The sequence below is a fragment of the Calidris pugnax genome, unplaced genomic scaffold, assembly GCF_001431845.1.
Source record: "Calidris pugnax isolate Ruff unplaced genomic scaffold, ASM143184v1 scaffold209, whole genome shotgun sequence".
Taxonomy (NCBI): Eukaryota; Metazoa; Chordata; class Aves; order Charadriiformes; family Scolopacidae; genus Calidris; species Calidris pugnax.
The window spans coordinates 2,584,039-2,604,401 of NW_015090978.1; the positions used below are offsets into that span (position 1 = coordinate 2,584,039).

At 39.6% G+C, this 20,363-nt stretch overlaps 1 protein-coding gene across 2 annotated transcripts in view; it reads right to left on the reverse strand.

Moving 5' to 3' along the window:
- Window positions 1–10,748, reverse strand: part of TNFAIP8 (TNF alpha induced protein 8) — a 32,939-nt gene extending 22,191 nt beyond the window's left edge. Inside the window, exon 1 of one of the 2 annotated variants that reach the window (XM_014953418.1) lies at window positions 10,712–10,748. In XM_014953418.1, coding sequence (XP_014808904.1) covers window position 10,712 — 1 coding nt within the window. In that variant the 5' untranslated portion in view covers window positions 10,713–10,748. Of the gene's footprint in view, window positions 1–1,622; window positions 1,638–10,711 lie in introns of those variants that run through there. The other variant, XM_014953416.1, reaches the window with a different exon arrangement.
- Window positions 10,749–20,363: the final 9,615 nt, after the last annotated feature.

Below are 20,363 nucleotides of genomic sequence, written 5' to 3' on the forward strand. Positions count from 1 at the left end.
CCATCTTTTCCTAGTTACTCATGTAATGTATTTTTAACACAGTGAACAGGACAAAACCTCAGTGGAAACGTGACTGCTCGGACAAAAAAATAGAGGCATGAGCTCTGAGGACAAGTCCTGATGCCTCTGGCAGCTCCAACATGCAACCAAATTCCCACCTACTCCCCCCCCTCACAGGGCTAAATGTGTGTGCCTGAAGGGTTGTCAGGGTTTTCGTGGAAGTAACACTGTTAAACAGCTAGCAAGCGTGTTACTGGAGTCAAGCAGAAATTAGTGCTTCTCAAGATGAAGTCAGAAAGAGCCAAAGCTGTCAGCGACACACAGCTGAGGCACGTAGGAAAAAAAGCATTAAGCATTTCAAACTGTAACATTCAACTGTGTTCGTTAAAGCTTATGGGAAGACAGTAGGTAGGAGGGTCTGTAAGTAAAAGGTACAGAGTCAGGAAGGGCAGTATGAATTCTTCAGCTATGGCAAAGTTTGGATATCGGGGTCAATAATACTTCAGAATGTCAGCAAACTTTGTCCTATTTTAAGTGATTTTGTTCATGATAAGGACTGTCCTTTGCCACGTACTTCTCCCATGCCCAAGAAAGACAAATCTCATTTTAGTTAAAGGCTCTTGATGACACTGCCAATTTTTAATTTTGCAATACACACAACTCCATGGGTCCCTTAAGGACATTTCCTGAGAAACTAGCTGTCTTCTACAGGCCTCATTGTCCCCTGTGGTGTGGCAAAGCATATCAGCTGCATCTTTCAAGGCATGGAGAATAGAAATGAATATTACTGTAAACCGTATCACAGAAGAAAATGTGATTACAACACTGGACTAGCTAAAAAAGCCACGTTACAAGTTTAAAAAAAAAAAAAATAAAAAAAATTACTGGTTTGGGGTAATTACTGTAGTAGACTGAAAACACTCAAAAACCCCTACACAGAATAGAGGAGGAACAGGAAGAAACGTGTTAGTGAAGATGAACTGCAATAGCCTTTGGGGTCCTTTAATCAAAGGGAGCGTTGGTAGAGAGATAGACAGAATATAAGCCAGTATCAAGAGCCCTTTCATGAACAGATTTACACAATAGATGGATGCCTTTTGTTATTTTAGATGACAGACGGATAGGGAGAGATAATGAGCCTTGTGGTTAAATGTCAGCAAGTTTTGCAAATTAAGATTTCTCAAATCTCTCAGAAACTTCAGACCTCTTTGGACTCATAATAAGAACTCAAAGATCTTGTTTTGTTTCTTTCCTACAGAGTCAAGGTCGCATCTCATCACGCAGCCCGGTTCCTCCTGCGTTCAAGTTCTCAATTCAGACTTTTTTTTTTTGTTTTTTTTAATGTTTCATTTTGGTTGTTATGCTTCTTAAAAACACATGCATATGCTGAAAAGACCCCCAACTAGATGAAAGGTTGAGGTAGGTAATTTTCTGATCTTAAGCTAAGTAGGGACTTGTAATGGCATTTGATCATGAGGTCATTATCACCTTCCTCACAGTCTGCACCCAATGAACTCCAATAATTTTACTTAGAAGGCCAGTACTAAGTAACAGAATAAGGCAGGTAAAAATTAAGCAGAGTCCGTGGACAACACTGGAGCCCAGGTAAAAGATGACACTACCTCATCTGCAGGGAAGAGCCCATTATCAAAGCATTCATACAGATACTGGGTCCCTTGATGAGTAAACAGCCTGGAAGCTTAAAAACAAACCTCTTTAATCATAAACTGTGCATGTGATAAAGAGATAAAGGACAAAACAAAGAATGACAAAACCTCTACAAATAGAATCAGTAGGTACAGCTGAATTTTACAGGGCAGATTCTCTTAAGCAAAAGTAACTTCCTAAAATAAAGTGCTTAAAACCCACTACACATTTGGACAGATGCAATCTCAGAGGGAAGGCCAGAATTCCCAGGGGAAAATGAAATCTTTTGTGTAGCACACACCAGAAAATGGGCTTACATACTAAGTTTCAGCGGCTAAAAGTCTAAAAGCCATGAAGCTGGGTAAGACAAAGGGGTACAATGAAGTGTGATCTTTTACACCCTGCTCTGCCAGAACAAAAACTTCTGGTGTTACTTTACAAAAAACTTAGTTGGTTCAGGTTTTTTTTGTTTTTTAGCTCATAATTTGTAAATTTTCCTCATTTCTGCTAAGACTAAGCAGAAGCAGCACTACTACATGAAAAGTATCAGGAAGAAGTTTTCAAGGAGGCAGCTGTCATGGAAGCAAGACTAAATCTCCTACTGTACAGCCCTAGAGCAGTTCTAGAGAAGGAAGTGGTAATGTAACACTTCAGACATTACATATTCATGGTTTTTTAAAAAAAAATCTCCCCGTGTTTGGTTAACATAATTAAGGTTGCCTGGTGATAACTTCTGTTCTTCCAGAATGTCACAGTCAATGGACTGCAAACATTTAAACAATAAAAATTTGGTCTGTGCCCAACTCCTTGCTACAGACGATAGCCATCAAGCATTTCTAAGCCAACTAAGCCAACCTATAACTGCACTGAATTATTTGAAGCCACATGACAGAACTCTGATGGTGGCTGAATAAATCTGGGTTTCCCACCCTACTCCCAACTGTGACACAAAGGAAACCAGTGTACAAGTACCCTGGAAGACCATAATGCACATAACTACAGGTATGGTTTCTTCATGCTACGCCAACAGCCATTCTAAAGGGATTGTCTTTGCCGTGAATTAGCAAGGATGGAGAATGTTGTGTGGATCAATGATGAGAAAGTATAAGTATTGCACTACACTGTCCCACGTAAGATTGTATAGTTAAACAAAGTACCAACATTGACACTACTACTACAACCAAAGCTTTTCAACCAGCTGTTTTCATGGAGTAAACTCAAAAATACCATATTTAAATGTATAACCTAGAGATTATGTCAACTTTGCCATTTAGCAATCATGCAGTAATACAGGGAAAACTTACGCCATTTCTCTTCTGTAGCTCCAACAAGTTGTACCTATTTCTGATACACGGCGGTTTGGGTTGACAAGTTTTCAACATCTTACACTCTTCAGTGGGTGTGGATTACAGGCAAGTAATGCATACTTTCACACAGGACAAAGAGAATGTGGGATACTGTCCCAAAGGAACCAAATGCATTTTTTATTCATCTGTAATTTGCAAAATGTAATGTGTTATGATCACTGTAAATGCATTTCACCATTTCACCAATTCTTAAATATTTGAGTTTTTCTCAAACTAATGTTCTGAAAGGAAACAAGATGTAAGATTAGAGTCTTTAAATCCAAGATCTCCCAAGCACAACTAAATGCAGCATATCTGGTCTGTACACATTTAGGGAATCTCCAGACATGCTGCTCTGTCAGAAGGGCAACAAGATACTTACACAGTATGTCAGAAAAAAAGTACCATATTGAGATATCACTAGGAAATTAACTGCAGCTACCTCTTCTCCAAGTGGTGCCTTGTTAACTTGTAGGTTTTAGAAAAAGAAAGATCTTTTTATAGAAGCTACACAGAAGTGTGCCCTCGACTTGCTCCATTTAATGTGTTTCTTCCAGTACCACTACAACCCTTTTTCAGTCAGGCAGATCATAACTGCATTGAGTTTCATGGTGCAGAGGTTTATAAAACAGGAGATATTTTTGTTTTCTAGCCCTTCCGTGTTAGACTGGTAGATGAGCTCTTTGGCATCCCTACAGAGCACCAAGGTCTTCCAGGACAGAGCCTCTTCTGGACCTGCCCGTCTCCTGTGGGATGGAGAAACCCACCAGGCAGGCATCCTCCCGGGTGCTGAGCAGTGCAGCCCTGACCTGCTGGCTGTGCCTTCTGCCGCTGCCACCCACAGACATCAGGTACCCACAAAGGTGCACAAAGGCATCACGTGTACATGATGGTGCACAGGGAGAGGAAAGGTGTGGAGGGAGGGGCACAGAGTCACAGGAAAAAAGTAAAATTTCAATTTCCTTGCACTGTGTCTAAGTTGTTCTGCTTTCAGTTATGCGCTTAAACAGTTACACACAGACATTCAAATTAGCAAACCAAGAAGCTATTTTAAAGTTATTTCCTAACTGAGAGGTAGAGCAACACCATCTGTAGTTGTGTTAGTTCTATTATTGCAACAGAGAGTGCAATATGCAGTGTCTGTGTAGTGTGGGTGCGGCAAAAACAAATTCCAACTCTTACGCAATTTTCTTAATTCAGGGTTTAATATTATTTGACAGAAAAAAAGAGGACTTTTGATTAGCTGTGTGATTTTAATAGCACTGTTTATACAATTCTGTAACTAAAAGTACTGGGTACAATAGCCCATCTTTTGTTGCTGTAGCCAAACTTTACTCCTGATTTCTATGTTTTTTATCTTCTACCATAAACCACACATATATCCAGATAATCTAGGCAGTGTTTAGCTTTTGATTGATATCAGAAATACTGTTTTCATCATACAGCATTCAGTGTTTTCATATAACAGCACGACTCTAACATCTCACTTATCTATGGTGCAGAATTTTTAAGCAGTTTGTCTTCACGTGCATACCCAATCACGTTCCAGGTACTATTTTCATCTTTGGAAAATTCAGTCCACTGAAAGCTCGAGAGACAAAATAAACCAAAACATTAGCATGTTGATCTGTAAGCCAGATCTGAAAAGTATGGGTACACCTGGGTTTGGCCTGTTCGTCACTGCTTGCTATCCCTTATTGTTAACTCATTTTTTTCCCCTTTGCACAACAGACTTCAGACCAATTCAGATGATAATGCTTGTGGCACTTTTAAAAGCCCTCACAATACTTCCACCTATTGGGCAGACCCATGAATGATACTCTGGTGTATGTTTCTGTCATGTGGTTAACGAATTGCAAGAAGTCCAGCCTCAGGGGATCAGGTGATCCCTCAAGAGCTTCTGCATCGTGCTTGGCACCCAGCATTTCCTCCTCCCCTCTGCCTGGTGCTGTCCTCCTCACCTATTTCTATACCCTCCTGTCCCGCATCCACTCTCCACCCTGCTAGTGGCTTATTGAGGCCCATCGATTCTTTCGTTTCCAAATGGCATGAGCAATATGTGGCAAATCTAGTGTTGTACGTACGAACACACACCACACTGCTGGTGCAGCCTTCAGTCAAAGCAACCAAAACCACAGAGTGAGCTGTACAGAAGTACGTCTAAAGACTTCCTTTCTGATAACAAACTATAATAAGCAGCAGTATGGGTGACAAAATGGATTCACAAATAAGCCCACCAAGTTAGGGATAGGAAGAAGCAGCATGTAGGAGGCAGATCCTGGTTTCCATATGGATGCAGTAAAACTTGCCTTACAGAGGCTTCTCCCACTCAGCTCTTCTCCCCCAGGACAAAGAGAGGGTAAGAAGATACATGCACAAAAGGCTTCATAAAGTTGAACTGGGTTAATATTGCACATAACTTTACTATGAAGCTTGAAACTCCCATTAGTCTCGTCTGTATGGTTTACATTGTCCATCAGTGCAATGCCCACAATCACACCTATGTATTTTCAGAGCTGACAGCCTGAGAAGACAACATAACAGTAACCACCTTACAAACTGTCAAGACCACTGTGCAGTGTGCATCTTCCACACCCGTGTTGCTGTTACAAACATGCTGAGATTGTTGTTTTCCAAATAGCAACAGCCAGTTTTTAAGCCGCCATTGCCTCTACTCAAAAGCTCTGTGGTTAAGAGGAGAGAACACATCTTCACTTAGCCTCAAAAAAGCCTTTGTAAGCTTTATCTCCATCAGCCACTAATTGTTGGACATTTCAGCCACAGCACAGGACTGGGACCCTGTCTTACACTGATCCCCGACTTTTGGCCCCGAGATAAGCTTACCTTTTTTCTTTCAAAACAACTCTGCCAACTCACACACAGAGCAATGCCATGACTGCTGAGAACTCCGATGTAATTCTGGTGCCTTGACTGTAAGTATCATGTTGTACAAAACCACTAAAAATAAATATGGTTTTATTGTAGCCGTGTAGATACCATGCACTGAGAGGCTCTTATGTACCCACTGAAGACAAGGTTTCAGTGCAGAAGCAAGTATAAACTATTTCTCAAGAGCAAACATGCAAATAAAATTCAATGACTTGGTTGCTGACAGGTGATTATCAATGACGGCTGCTGAATGTTCAGCAGTTCATAAGAGAATGTGACAGAAGTTAAAGACATATAGTCAAGGTTAGCTGTCTTTTGAGGGCCTTGCACCCGGGAGTGCTACAGGCTTACAGCACTGTTTCTTCAGAAACCAGAAATTTCACACGTGATTTTAATGTTTTTCCTTTGAAAGGAGCACACACAAATTACTACTGCCAACACAGCCCTGCCAAGCAAAAGGCAGTGTTGAGGAGAATGAAACAGTGATGAAGAGACCTGCATAAACAGTGGTAGGAAGGTGCAATATGCCAGTCTGGTAAAGAGTACAACAGACCTGAGCTAGTTTTGTCACACAGCTAAATAACCTTCCCACAGTAATTTATGATAAAATTCTTACTAAACAGTTGTGTTATTATATGACAGCCTTTGTAAAAACAAAGGAAAGTCTAAGAAGAAATCTGAGGGGCAAAACGCCAAAAACATAACCATGAGAAAACCTGCATCAGAAACAGAAATCACACAAAAGCGTTGCAGATTCCCCAGATGAGTGGGGAGTCAATGTGCTACACAGAGACTGACAGTGTCACCACAGACCACGAGAAGAGATACTTACACAAGATCTGCTCTCAGCAAGACGTAAGAAAGGAGGCATTGCCAGACACTTATGCATCAAAACACAGTGCTGGAATAATTTTAATTGAAAAGGAGTATTTTAATTAAAAACAGAAAATCTAATATCACACAGCCAAAAGTCAAAAAGAGCTTGAAAACAAAGTGCCAGAACTACAGTTAAATACAGTGTGTTTTTAAACAGTGCTACTGGAGTGTATGGCTAATAAAACTTTTTTTTTTTTTTTTTTTTGTTTTTAAAGGTATGGCAGTGATGCTTACAGAACAAAACAAAAAAAATTGAATATTACCTTAAAAAGGGAAGGGTTTTGTTCATATAAAAGCAGTGTACATATGGGAAAACACGTGTCTCGGTTTGCGAGGGCTGTGTTCCAGTCCCAAGCGAACGATCCAAGTATTTTGCTAATGCGTAACAATCAAACTATGCCCTTTTTCTTTTAGACGCCAAAGCCATTAATCATGCAAACAGTCAAAACACCACTTGCATATCAAATGAAATCTTATCTAGATAAAACTTCAAATCAAACAAAACTAAAAAATACCAAGCAATGAGAATAATCTCCTTTTAGTTCAAATTTAATTAAAAGAGATTAAAAGAGGAATTTAAATGGATATTAAACCTAAGCAGAGTTTGCTCTTTGAGAATTCAGTTTAGCTATAGTTTACATTCACAAGCCAGATGTACCTAATTATGTGGTGTTCATTCAAAGAACCATATTGATTTCTGCATGTTCCAAATTGGTTTTAAATCAGTTTATTATTTGCCTAAAGCTTAGACTGAAGCCACATTAAGAGTCTGGAAAAGTACTTGCAAGAACTGGATTTCTTTTGGGAAAATATTAACTAAGACTATGCTGAACAAGTGTTGAAAAGTCAGTTCAATACCCAAGCAAATTTAAGAACAAATCATTTATGACAACCTTAGAAGGAAGTTTTTCAGCACTTGCTACCCCTGGGCTATGGTGACATTTTCATAACTAAAGCACACTTTGGAGATCAGCACTTCAGGCTGGCCCAAGTGAGAGTGACTATCTAACAGAGCAGCACCATGGTCCTCTTCTTCTTTTCCATCTACCATGCCAGCATAGGCATGTGGTATCCACACAAGGAAGATCCCAGTTATAACTAACCATTAATACTTTTTTTTTTTGGCTTGGAGAATTTTAACCTAAAATAGCTCTCCGATATATTTTTCTTCTTTTAAAATAAATATATAATAAACGCATTGCAGCTGAAAGTAAGTATTGCTACTTAAGCTAAAAGAAGGGCTTGGATGATTTCCAAAAACTCAGTGTTGGATTTTTATCGATTGCTGTGAGTTCCAATTAAAAACAAAACCAAAAAACCTCAGGAATTTTAGCTGGAGCCCAAATGAGTTTGTTTAGTAGAAGCATGTCTAACCTTTCAAGTATTTTATCTACTTTACAGGAAATTCATACTTCAGCTCTCAGAATGCTTTAGCAATAATAACAGAGTTTGCACTTGGGCTAGGCCAAGCGGAATACCACTTCACAGGGTTATTGCAAGACTTTCATGAACTATTTCAAGTATTCAGTTTCAAAAAAAAAAGGAGATGTGGATAACAAGATTGGAACAAGACTTCCTAGTCTTTTTGCTCAACATCTTGTTTGTTGAAAGCAGAATTATGGCACATACTTAAAATGATTTTCTGTTCAGGCCACAGGTCTGTCAGAGCTGTGCCACTGCAATTCTTCCTAAAGGCTGAGGACTCTACACTGTGTTCCCAAAATGTGAGGGGCAGTGTGGGAAGCAGTTAGTATCTTTGCCCACTTTAGAAAATAAAAAAAAGCATGAAAAAGAACACCACCAACTCTGCCACTGTTGGTGCACAAAGGATGGGGCACCTTAATCAGAAATCCCACGTAACAAAGTTGTGAGTGTTCCACAGAGGTTAAGGCCTCAGAGGAGACCCCACACACACTGACATCCACCCAACCCACTGCCCCCCGCGCATCCCACATCCATCTCACTTCTGACATCTGTCAGCGACTCATGTTGGCCACAGAGCATTTGTTGCTGTCCAATGCCACGAGGTGGCAACAGCAGTCTGAGGAAAAAAAAAAAACAAACCACAAAAAGTTCTTCAGACTGTTTTCTGCTCCAGCCTGGGGAACAGAGCAGGACCAGCAGCAAAGGGCAGGTAAAAAAGTCAAGCGGCTTCATGTACAGCCTCACGTTAACATTTCATATTGTAACTCACGCAAAAAGGTTGAAATTGTGTTTTGTCTGTACATGCTGGAATGGAAAACTTGGAGAACTAAATGCTTCTGACTCAGTGGCTGTCACCTGAAATCATTGTCAACACACCAGGCAACAGCAGAAAACGTCTATCATTTTTCCCAACCCAAATCCCAGATATGTTTGAAAAATGACTTAAATCTGTCTAGAGGAAGCTTATAAGAAGACAGCAATGTAGTGGATTATATAGCAGTAACAACTTGGCTCCATGAATTTAAAACTATACTAAAATTTCAGGTATCACTTCAAGGTATGGATGCAATCATCCCTTGTTCCCAATATGTGCCTGCAACTACCCGTTTCAGCCCTGCTCTGCCTGTATGTTTTTCCCTTCCCTATACTGCCATGGCCATTCCAGAACTGGGAGAATGCAACCTTTCCCCTCCAAGCCGGATGGGGAGGTTTTGAGATACCTGTAACTCACCTTCCCAGCTCCAAAGTCAGTGGCAGCCTTTCCTCTCACTAGATGTGCACGATTGTTTCATGTGTGGAGACAGAGGATAAATCAGGGGGACAGTGGATGAAAGAGGGGTCTGTACTGGACTAGGTCTCCCCTATTTAGGGAGTTCAAATTGAAGGGGACTCTTCACACTGTAGTCACCTCTGTGAAGAAGAGATCATGCCGAAACAGGTTCTAGGTCCCCAGCAAGGTACAGACAGGGTGAAAGATCAGTGCGTGTGGGAAGGGAGAGGTGAGTCCCAGCCTCCATCTAATGATCAGGAATCCTGACGGCCTCTCACCCGATGTGGAGCTGGGGTACAAGATCTGATTCCAAGAAACTGCAAATATCACTACTATGCAGAATTAAAATGCCCATCACGACTAAGGAATGCAATGGGTAAAGACTGCACTTACAACCTTCACTAAGCCTGCAAAACATCCCCAAGTGTTATTTTTTTGTCTGTGTCACTTCCAGGAAAAGACAAATTCTCAGTAATTCTGCAAGAATTCAAATATTCAAAGGAATTTTTTCTTTTGAAAATTAAGGGCAACTCAAGCGGTGGAGGAAGGATCATTTACCTAAAATAAGATAATAGTAGTCATTTCTGTGTACACTGTAAAACTGCAATTATCAGGGGAACCCCCCCCCGTTATCCTTTTTTTCCCAAGTATTAGTCACTTTCATTTTTTCTGCATGTCAATTAAAACTTTAGCAGACATTTTTAAAAAATACAGTTAATTTGTAGTAACAGAGATGCAGTAAGGCAAATCAGGATATTCTAGTTTAATCAGTGTCAGGCAGAGACACCTGCCTACCATGTTTTTGCAAGTCTAAGAAAATAAAACAAACACTAAATCTATGTTTTCTACTTCCTGGCCACCTTAAAGGATTTAATCCTAAACATATGTACAAATGCATTGATGTTCCCCATAAAATAAAGACGAAGCAGGAATTGCTAGCACTTAAAACATTCTCGTTACTCTAAACAATACTATCTAAGCAGCTAAAATTTTCCCCAACATCTTGATCCATATTTTAAGCCACTGCAGAGTTATCACATTTTTCATCTCTGTAAGTGAAATTGAAAAATTAAACTCTCTTCTTTATCAAGTACCAGACATGTCATGCTTCTCTTAACTGTGAAACTAAAAGAATGGTACTAAGAACACATTAACTGAAAGCAGTAAAACATCATCTATTCAGCAGAAAGCTCATACATTCAACTTGGCTATACAGCTGTTTCATTCAAATTGGATTTTTATATCCAAACAGCCTTACTTGATCTCAGCGCAGTTGACTGTGAGTAGAAAACAGCAGCAAGTCTAGTCGGTGAACTGAAAAGCAGAGGTGAAATGTAGCATTATGAGGCCAGACTATAAATATATTTGACTCAAAGCTAATGCAATGCCTTCCCAAAACAGATCAGTCCAACACCTGCATAACACAACTTATTTTTGGTATCAGGAAAAAGCCAGCAGAAGCTTACCTGACAGTAAACAGTGAACATGTTTGGGCAACATAATACTAAAGCCATCATGTTTCCTCATTTCCTTAGAGTTTGGTTTCACAATCCTCTGTGGTTTTACTCCACAGTTTATACTGTAAATGCAGACTGACCTTCAAGCTTGTGACCAATGCAAGATAACTCTTCAACAGTCGCTGCACAAATAATCTAATTTCTTTTCAAAAATCATTTGGAATTTAAACACAGCACACTCCACATGTAGATACCCAGTAAGTATACCAACTTATCAAACAAAGTGAATCAGGGGTGAAGAAGAGAAAAATTCACTGCAAAAATCACAGGCATGACAGAAAACACAAGCACAGACATCTCATCAGTAGTTATAGGGTTTGATCCTACTGACTGCAAGGAAGAAATGGAAATTTCTATTTGTCATAGTGGTTTTCTGGCATTTATTCCAACACTAATCAGAAATAGGTGAAATACAAACACCTAATAATGAATGCATAGGAAAATAATGAAAAAAAAAACAACCTACTGCACTAAAATATGAAGTATCTAATACAATAAAATAATCTGTCTTAATATAATATTTGGAGAAAAACATTGTCAAAAAGTGTTTTAAAAATTCCTAATAAAGCAGTATTTTGTGATAAACACTGATAAACACTGCTGCTTTGGCTTAGAGTTGTGAACTGGATGCATTTTTTATTTCTATATTTTTTAAGAAGTATGCAAGTACACTTACAGCATTGAAATATTGTGGTTTTAAGTGATAAGGCATAGCAAATGTCAGTATCCCCTGCATGACTCTGGGTTACACAGAGTTCTGTGGAGCCTTCATTGATGATGCATACATCCACACACACAAAGAGCACCTGTTGGGTACCTATTCTCTATCTATTTTCCCAGATTCTTTGAAATACGGTATCTATGAATTTTTACCTTTCAAAAAGCATTACACGTTGATGCCATCTCCTTCTTTTAGATGGAGCTTAAAAATTCTTTACAGAACTACACATGTACACAGGCCAATGTGCACAACAAAAACCAGAAACCACCCATGATTAAAAATGTTTGTGCAACGAAGATCTGGAAGTAATGTATTTGATGACCACAGAGATTTTTGCTCATCTTATCTGATCTCCAAGTTGGAGCTACTTACAGCTTTTCAATAAATGGTTTCTAAATGAAATCGGAACTGAACTGGGTTTGAGATGTTCAGCCTTGACTGAGACTTGAAATAAGAATTTTTTATCATCTTGAAGCTGTTACTAACCTTGATATATAAAGAAAAACCCCACAACTGATATTTAGACTGAATTCATGTATTAGCAACCTTCATGCATCAAAAGGACTTGTTTCAGGGAACAAGGACCTCATGCACATCAACTTCTCCTACTGATCCCCAGGCAAGCCCTTACCTAACCTACTGGTGCTTCTGAGTCCCACGTAAGTTGGCCAGCTCTCTTCGGGTTACTGCCATCTGACCCATGGCTGTATGCTGAAACCCCTCAGTGAATAAGACAGTAGCTTTCTCCTTCCCAAATCTCTTATGGCAAAACACTCAGGTATAAAGAAACAGATTTCTGATTTCACATAGTACTGGTTTCTTAGGGTAAAACTACCAACTACAAATACGTACACTACAATTGGCTGTCCAGAGAAGTTAATTATTTACAGGTGTTTTATATGAAAACTCAAACTAGACATAAATGTTATTTTGACTAAATAAGACGAATGAAACTGTATCTTCTGTATCTGAGCAGAACTACTAACCCCCAACAAGTAAATAGTATCTTTTTCTACACTGAACCACAGACTAGCTATTGATCAAAGTATCTGATATGCCTCCATCAAGAACAAGATTAGCAACATTATGAAAAATAAAGTCCAGGTAGCGACAAAAACATCAACAGTTAGCATCTGTGAAAGCACTTGCAAGGCTGTTGTTTAACTCTATTTGTGATGCCTGATACACCCTCGAAATAGATATTTCTACTTTTACATCCATTTTAGTGACTACAAAGTTTCATTACAAAAATTAAGGAATTTATTTTTAGGACAAATGCTTTTTTTGAATGTTAACAGCCAGTGAATATATTCAGCATCCTACTCCAAGCCTGTGCTATCATTCTGGTCTATGTAAACCTTGATTTATTATAAAATGAGACAGCAATATTAAACAACTGCCTATCTGGTATACAGTTCAGAAGTATTCCTAAGGCATGCACACTTCATCCACAAACCATAGTGCTTTCCAAATCCAGCTCTGTTATACTCCTAAACGTGTATGCTACCAGTAACCAATACCCTTAAGAGATACTGTCCATTCACATCATGACTAAGCATGACTGGAGTTGCTGGGAGACATGCTCCCATCTCCTCTCCAGGTTGGAGAGCTGGAACATGCTGCTGCGTCCTCAGTTTCTTTACAATCTTTGAATCTCAAAATCAGTTGACAACACTTGAGGCAGAAAGACAGAGGATTATGGATGTGAATCCAGAATATATCTGGAATAACCTCTATCTATTTTTCTAGTGACTAATAAATGGCCTTCACATCTCCTTCAGGTGACTGCTCATTCATGTTCACCCTCCTTTTCCTCCAGAATAAACAGTAGACCACTCATGGTTGCAGCCTTGAAAGGCTCCTTTGCAATAAAAAAAAAAAAAAAAAAAAAAAAATATAAAAAAAAAAGACATTGATGCCTGATTAACGAGCCCTGTGAAACACTATCCCTGATCAAAGGAAAATACTAAGAAACTGAGGCCTGACAGGAAGACATGGGACATCATCTGCATAGACTAGAGCTGTGTTCAAAATTTACAAGTGTACCTTGCAGGGGTAAGAAACTCACACATTTATGTGACTGAAATAGTTCACATGACAAAACGGGAAGGATTTGGGAAGGGAACCTGTTCCAGCACTCCAGGGACTCCTGAGCTTTCTTGAAGAAGAGGCAGAAATGCTCAGAGAAATGTGTACCTCAGACTTACGGAGGAGAAAGGCATCCAGTTGTGATGCTGAGAATCAATATGCTTAGAATCAGAAAAGCCATTGCTTCTTAAGGTAAAAAGAAAGGTAAGTCTTAGGAATTCTTAATTCAACATGTGTTATCTTGAACCTTTGTCCTGGGCCTCTCACTATCAGCCCAGATGTTTAACCAAACTGAGTTATCTTGTAAGATAACCTCCCAAAAGTCAATGACTTTCTTACACAGGAGAAAGACCTCATACTTCTGTTTATGTGACACATTATGGTTGTTAACTGTCAACACTAAAGCATGACAGCTGTTGATTCAGTGGGAAAATTCTAGATATCCCTCTGTACCACAGGGAGCTGCTGCGCAGAGGTATACAGGAATGCCGTGCCTTGACCATCCAAGTGTGCTACCATGCTTAGGAGAGCAACTTCCATGTCACCTGAACCTGGATGGACAGTTGCCCAAAAAACTTGCCTAGCCTCGCAACATTCAGGAAGAATTTAAAATTCTCAGAATGGTGATCACAGCTATCTTCAGGGATCACTGATGCCTTGCCACCAATTTATGTGCAATATGGTATGAGATACTGTGTCAGTTGATGACATCACACATTTCACTATAGTGGAATATGGGTAGATGTCATAAGCATTAAAAGTGATGTTAATGATGATACCGCTGCAAGTGAAATGGAAAATGTACAGTCTGTGTTCAAATGCAGAAGAGAGGAAGAAGAAAAAGAAAAACACATCATTTCTGGCAGGCCTTCAAAGATATGGTGGTGAGATACAGTCGGAGGTAAACACAGGAAACAGTCTCTATCAGCAACAGCACTGTTTCCTTTTCTGAATATATGGATGAGTGGTCATAATGTTAAATAACAGAGGCAGAGTCTGCGGTTCTAGAGAAGGTTAAATTCCATTTTAGCTTCTTTCAGAGACAGTGAAGAAAATGCACTCCTCAACACAAGAGCTCTCAGTTCTTGCTGTTGTGACTCCAGCACCTCTTGTAGGGAAAATTCAAAGCAAGATGATCTTCTGGAAGACTAAATCAGTCAGCTAACTTCTTTGAGAAAAGGAAATTATTTTAAGCAATTGAATCTAGTGAATATAAACTGTTAATGCTGACAGAAACAGTTTCAATTTACTGTGCTAATCTGTGGAGTAGCTTGGAAATACAAGTTTTACCAAAAGCACCAGGACATAAACAGATTTTTACCCAAAAAAAAACCCAGAATAAAGCTGTCAATTATTTTTCATAGTCAGCAGCTATAAGGAAAATCAGTTCAAGATGGATAAGAAGCAGCCATGGAGTAAATCAGTAAAACCCTGTGAAGTGTGTCTTTTCTAAGAATTTCTTACAGGTATAATACACGGATATTCATTGCTTCTGACATCTGATAGCAGCCTACTCCAATTTCAGTGGCAATCAGATACCTGGAGAAAACCTCAGAGCCTTTGTCAGATTCCTCAGACTTGTCACCATGTATTTCAGCAACTTTGGGAAAGACTCTAAGATCTTTCATGGTAGCCAGAGATGCTGGAGGAGTATACTACCTTGACTGAGGTTGTAGGAAAGCCACTATTTGAGATATCGCTGTACTGCAGCGGATGAAAGCAAAGCATGGTTACATCCTTTCTTGTCCCTGTATAAGAGGAAGCATCTTGAGGTTGTATGAATACAAATATAGTAAAAAAATAATTTATTTTTTAAACTATTTCTAAACAGAGTGAGGCTGACATATGTCAACAAGGATCATCCAGAAATGATGACTCTGAATGCAGTGTTCATTGCTTGAAAATGTCACCAGGGAGACTGAAGTGTTTCCTGAGCTTACAGTTTATTTTATGCTGATGCTCAAATGGCCAATGTCTCCACTTATGAGAGCAATCCTCTTTGATGGAGGAGGAGAAAGATAAAGGTCTGATGAAATTTGAAGCTGAATTGTAGTAAAATATTTTATCAGGGTTGGTTCCACTGTTACTGCAGTAGTTGCCAAAATCACAGAATCAGAAATTTGTTATGCCTGGAAGTGATCTGCTGAGATCACCGAGTCCAAACTCACTGCTAAAGCAGGTTGTCCAAGACCTCATCCAGTTGGGTTTTGAGTGTCTCTGCAACCTCTCTGCACAATCCATTCCACTGTTTGACCACCAAACAGTAAAATAGTGTGTTCCTCTCATACATTTCAATTTGTGCCCAAGGCCTGTTGTCCTGTCACTGGCACTACTGAGAAGAATCTGGGTCTGTCTTCTTCATTGGTAAGATTCCCCTAAGGCTTCTCTTCAAGCTCAACAGCTCTCTCAGCTTCTCCTGACATGAAAAGTCCCTTAATTATATTTGTGGTTCTCTGTTGGACTTGTTCCAGCAAGTCCATATCTTTCTTATACTAGGGAGCCCAGAAGTGGACACAACACTCCATCTCAGTGCTGAGATGAGGACAAATTATTAACTCCTTTGATTTGCTAGCAAGTCTTTTCCTAATGCACCCCAAAAGACTGCTACCCTTTGCCATAAGGGACACATTGCTGGCACACAGTCAGCTTAGTGTGCACACCAGGACCCACAGGTCCTTCTCTACAGAGCTGTTTTCCAGCCTGTTTTCCAGTTTTCCATTGGGTATCAGCATGTACTTGCACATGTGATTATTCCTCCCTAGATATAGGACTTGTTTCCCCTTGTTAAACTTTATGAGACTTCTCAGACTAATCCTTCAGCCTGTCCAAGTCCCCGTGAACAGCAGCACGACTTCCCAGTTTTGTATCATCTGTGACCTTGCTGAGGGTGCACTCTGTCCTAGTATCCAGGTCATTAATGAAGAGGTTAAACAGTATCGGCCTTGGTATCAACGCCTATGGTACACCACTAGTGACTTGTCTCCAACTGGATTTTGTCCCACTGACCACAACCCTCTGGCCTTTCTTTTGTTTATATACCTCTAGGAGCCTTTCCTGTTGCCCTTCACATGTCTTGCCAGATTAAACTCCAGGTCAGCCTGGCTAACACTATTCCTGTGTGCTCAGACAGCAGCTCTGTATTCCTCCTGGTTCATCTGTCCATGCTTCCATATCTTGTACATTTATTTTTTATGCTTCAGTTTAGTCAGGAGCTCCTGGCTCACCCATGTAGTCCTCCTGCCACCTCTGCTGATTTTCTGCTTGTTGAGATAGGTCTTTCCTGTGCTTGGAGGAGGTGATCCTTGAATATCAGCCAGCAGTTCTGGACTTTTCTCTCCAAGGCCAGAACTCATGGAATTATTCTGAGCAGATTGCTGAAGGTGTTTGAAGTCTGCTCTCCAGAAACACAGGGCAATAGTTGTACCTTTTGCTCTGCTCTGTCTTCTTAGGAACCTGGGCTCCACCATCTTATGGTAAATGCAGTCAAAGCTGCCCCTGGCCATGGAGGGGGAATGTCAAATATCCTGAGGTAAGTCAGAATCTCAGGGACCTTTGGCTGCAGGTACTTTTTCAGTTTCTCAGTTCTTTTCTACCACTACCATCTGGAGGACTGCCAGGATTTGTAAGAAGATACAGTCTGTGAGGTGGGACAAGTCAGGGCGCTGTGCTATCTGAGTTAATCTTACCTGCCCTAGAAGGAGCTGGAGAATCTTCTCATAAGGTACATTTTTATTTTACTTTTCTCCCCACGACAACTAAAGAGACAGAAGTATGCGTCAGTCAGGATTTGTCTGACACTGGAGAAAAACCTGCCAGGAGGCAGACTTTCCTTACCCAACCTTTAAACCTCAAAACACACTAGGTTCTTCATGGCTTACAGCACTAGAAACCTCTGCTTCATGCACTGCTTCACACTTGAAGGTCTGGCAAGGTGACTGAAAAGTTAAGGCTACCAGTGAAGCATATGCACAGCTTTTGTCGCTGTGAATTTGCACTTTTTTAAAAAAACAATATAGCTAAAATTTTTTCTTGCATTAAGTAATCAGTTACAAACATAAAAAGCAGCTGCACCAGACGAGACCAAAGGTCTGTTTGTCTCAGAACTCTACCTTCAGCAGTGGCCAATTGCAGGAAGAGCACAAGACATCTACAGCGGTGCTGCCACCAGCCACCCTCCTGACCATCCGCAGCTCACGATCCATCAGAGGCAGAGGCAGCTTGAAGATAATCACATACAACATAAAAGAATCTGTGAAAGTGCTGAAGTTCATAAATAAGAATAGAGAAAAATATAAACAGGAAGAATCAGGAACGCATTTAAGAGTCTATATAAGAGAGAGTCTATTTAAGAGTCTATATCTATAACTTAGGAAATATGTCCTGTAAGTCATTAGGTTAAAGCTAATAAACTCCGGACAACATCACATAGATCAGTAAGAATTATGACAACATTACTTAAAGGATTTACATGGGAACTACTTGTATAAACATCTGTGTAACTTTTTCATGTTTAAAAGTTATAAATACTTTTTTTATTATTTGTTGGATCCAGTCCCAGTATCAACCTATCTGCGTTTCTTAAATATTACTCCACTGTAGAATTAAGTAGAACTATCTATTAAACTACTATACCAAATTTATTCTCAGTCTTTAAGGACTAGCACTTAATAATTTATTTTAATTTGCTTTTTTTTTTTTTTTAATTTAATTAAGGATCCTAAGAAACAGGAGTTATCTGTTTATATTGTAAAATTGAACCTGAAATTAGAAAAAAAGTTATATTAATTTGTAAAGCATTCAAAAGGTCTACTTTTGTTCATTTATGTATCTTGTCTGGCTTTTTGCTTTAAGAAGAAAACTGGTCCAGACACTATCATTATGTTATATATTAACTCAGGTTGTCTGAGGACTGTGCTGCAATTGTTATATCTACCTATCTCTCCTAACTGCTGAGTAAGTCCTGTGAACCTCCACAGCCTCATCACCACATTTACCTTGCACATGCTTCTGAAAGACTCCAACAACCTCTCTTGATGGGTAACAGCCAAACCTGAATCTATTCTGCTTGGATCTACTTCTTAGAAACAGCATTGCAAAATAATGCTCGGTCTCAAGGGCTTTGGGCCAATTCACTGACAAATCTCTTGGGCTTTCAGAACCCCGGGAACAGATACATAGATGCCCAACCACCCTACCCTGCAAGTGCAGTGAAGAAGCACCACAGATGCTCCCATTACATCTTCAGTTGCTAAAAATGACAAGCAAAACATTTTCATTGCATAACTGGAAGCTTCTGTTTGCCATGAGTTTCTAGATGTTTTGGTGGACAGCAAGTAAATCATTAGATTTCTTATGAAACAGACTTGGTGCTTCAGCTAGCTCTGGGGTCTGGGGCTGAGGACTCCAAAAACCATGTCCCCTTAGACCCAGTTGTGCCTGGTTTATACAGTCCCATCATAAAGAGTAACTGTTAATCACAACAAGCTGCCAACAGCTTGTTATACAACCTGCCCGTACTATTGGAGGACACATCTCACAGGGATTGTTAATTCAAGTTTTTGAGTAAAAGCAGGCTGATATCCTGTCAGCTGGGAGGGTGGCACATGTTTGTTTGCTTACAACTGAATCTATCTATGGAAATCCTTCACAACAATGAACAGGGATAAGAGGTATTTTCTGGAGGTTTTATATCGTCAATTGGATATGAGTTTCCAAGGATATAACCAGATTTTGGATCCAATTCACAAATCTGTTAATTGTTTCACTTGTATTTCTGCATTTTCTTTGAATTATGAGACAGTCTAAATCAAAGGTTTTGTAGTCTAAAGGAAGATTTAGGGTTCCACACCCCAAGAATAATTTTTGCTTTTCTTTATGATTTTAACAAATTTCAGTTGTTGCTGTTTACAAAACAGTACAGTGTTTTATATAATGGAAGGTAACTAGTTCAAGACCTCAGCAGAATGCTATATTGGAAAGTTGCATTATTTACTCATGAAAGAGCCGGGGAGACCTTCTCCTCTCTACAACCAACTGAAAGGAGGTTGTAGAGAGATGGGGATTGGTCTCTTCTCCCAAGTCACAGGTGACAGGACGAGAGGAAATGGCCTCAAGTTAGGCCAGGGGAGGTTCAGATTGGATATTAGGAAAAATTTTTACACTGAAAGGGTTATTAAGCATTGGAATGGGCTGCCCAGGAAAGTGGTTGAGGCACCATCCTTGGAGGTATTCAAAAGAGAGGTTGATATAGTGCTTAGGGACATGGTTTAGTGGTGTGGAGTTTTTTTCTGGTTTATCAGTTAGGTTGATGGTTGGACTAGATGATCTTAAAGGTCCCTTCCAACCTAGGCAATTCTATGATTCTATGAAAACATGAGTAAATTTAGAGATATGGAATATACTGAACATTTTGAAGAAGAATTTTAACCACAGCAAGACATTCAGCTTCTTGGTAATAAAAAAAAAAAAAAGGAGCTAACTTTGATTATCATTTCCAAAACTTATTCTCAAGAACCATGAACTAAAGAGCAAGGAAATAAAAAGTGTAATTATTAGAAAGAGGATTTAGATACATCATTCTTAGC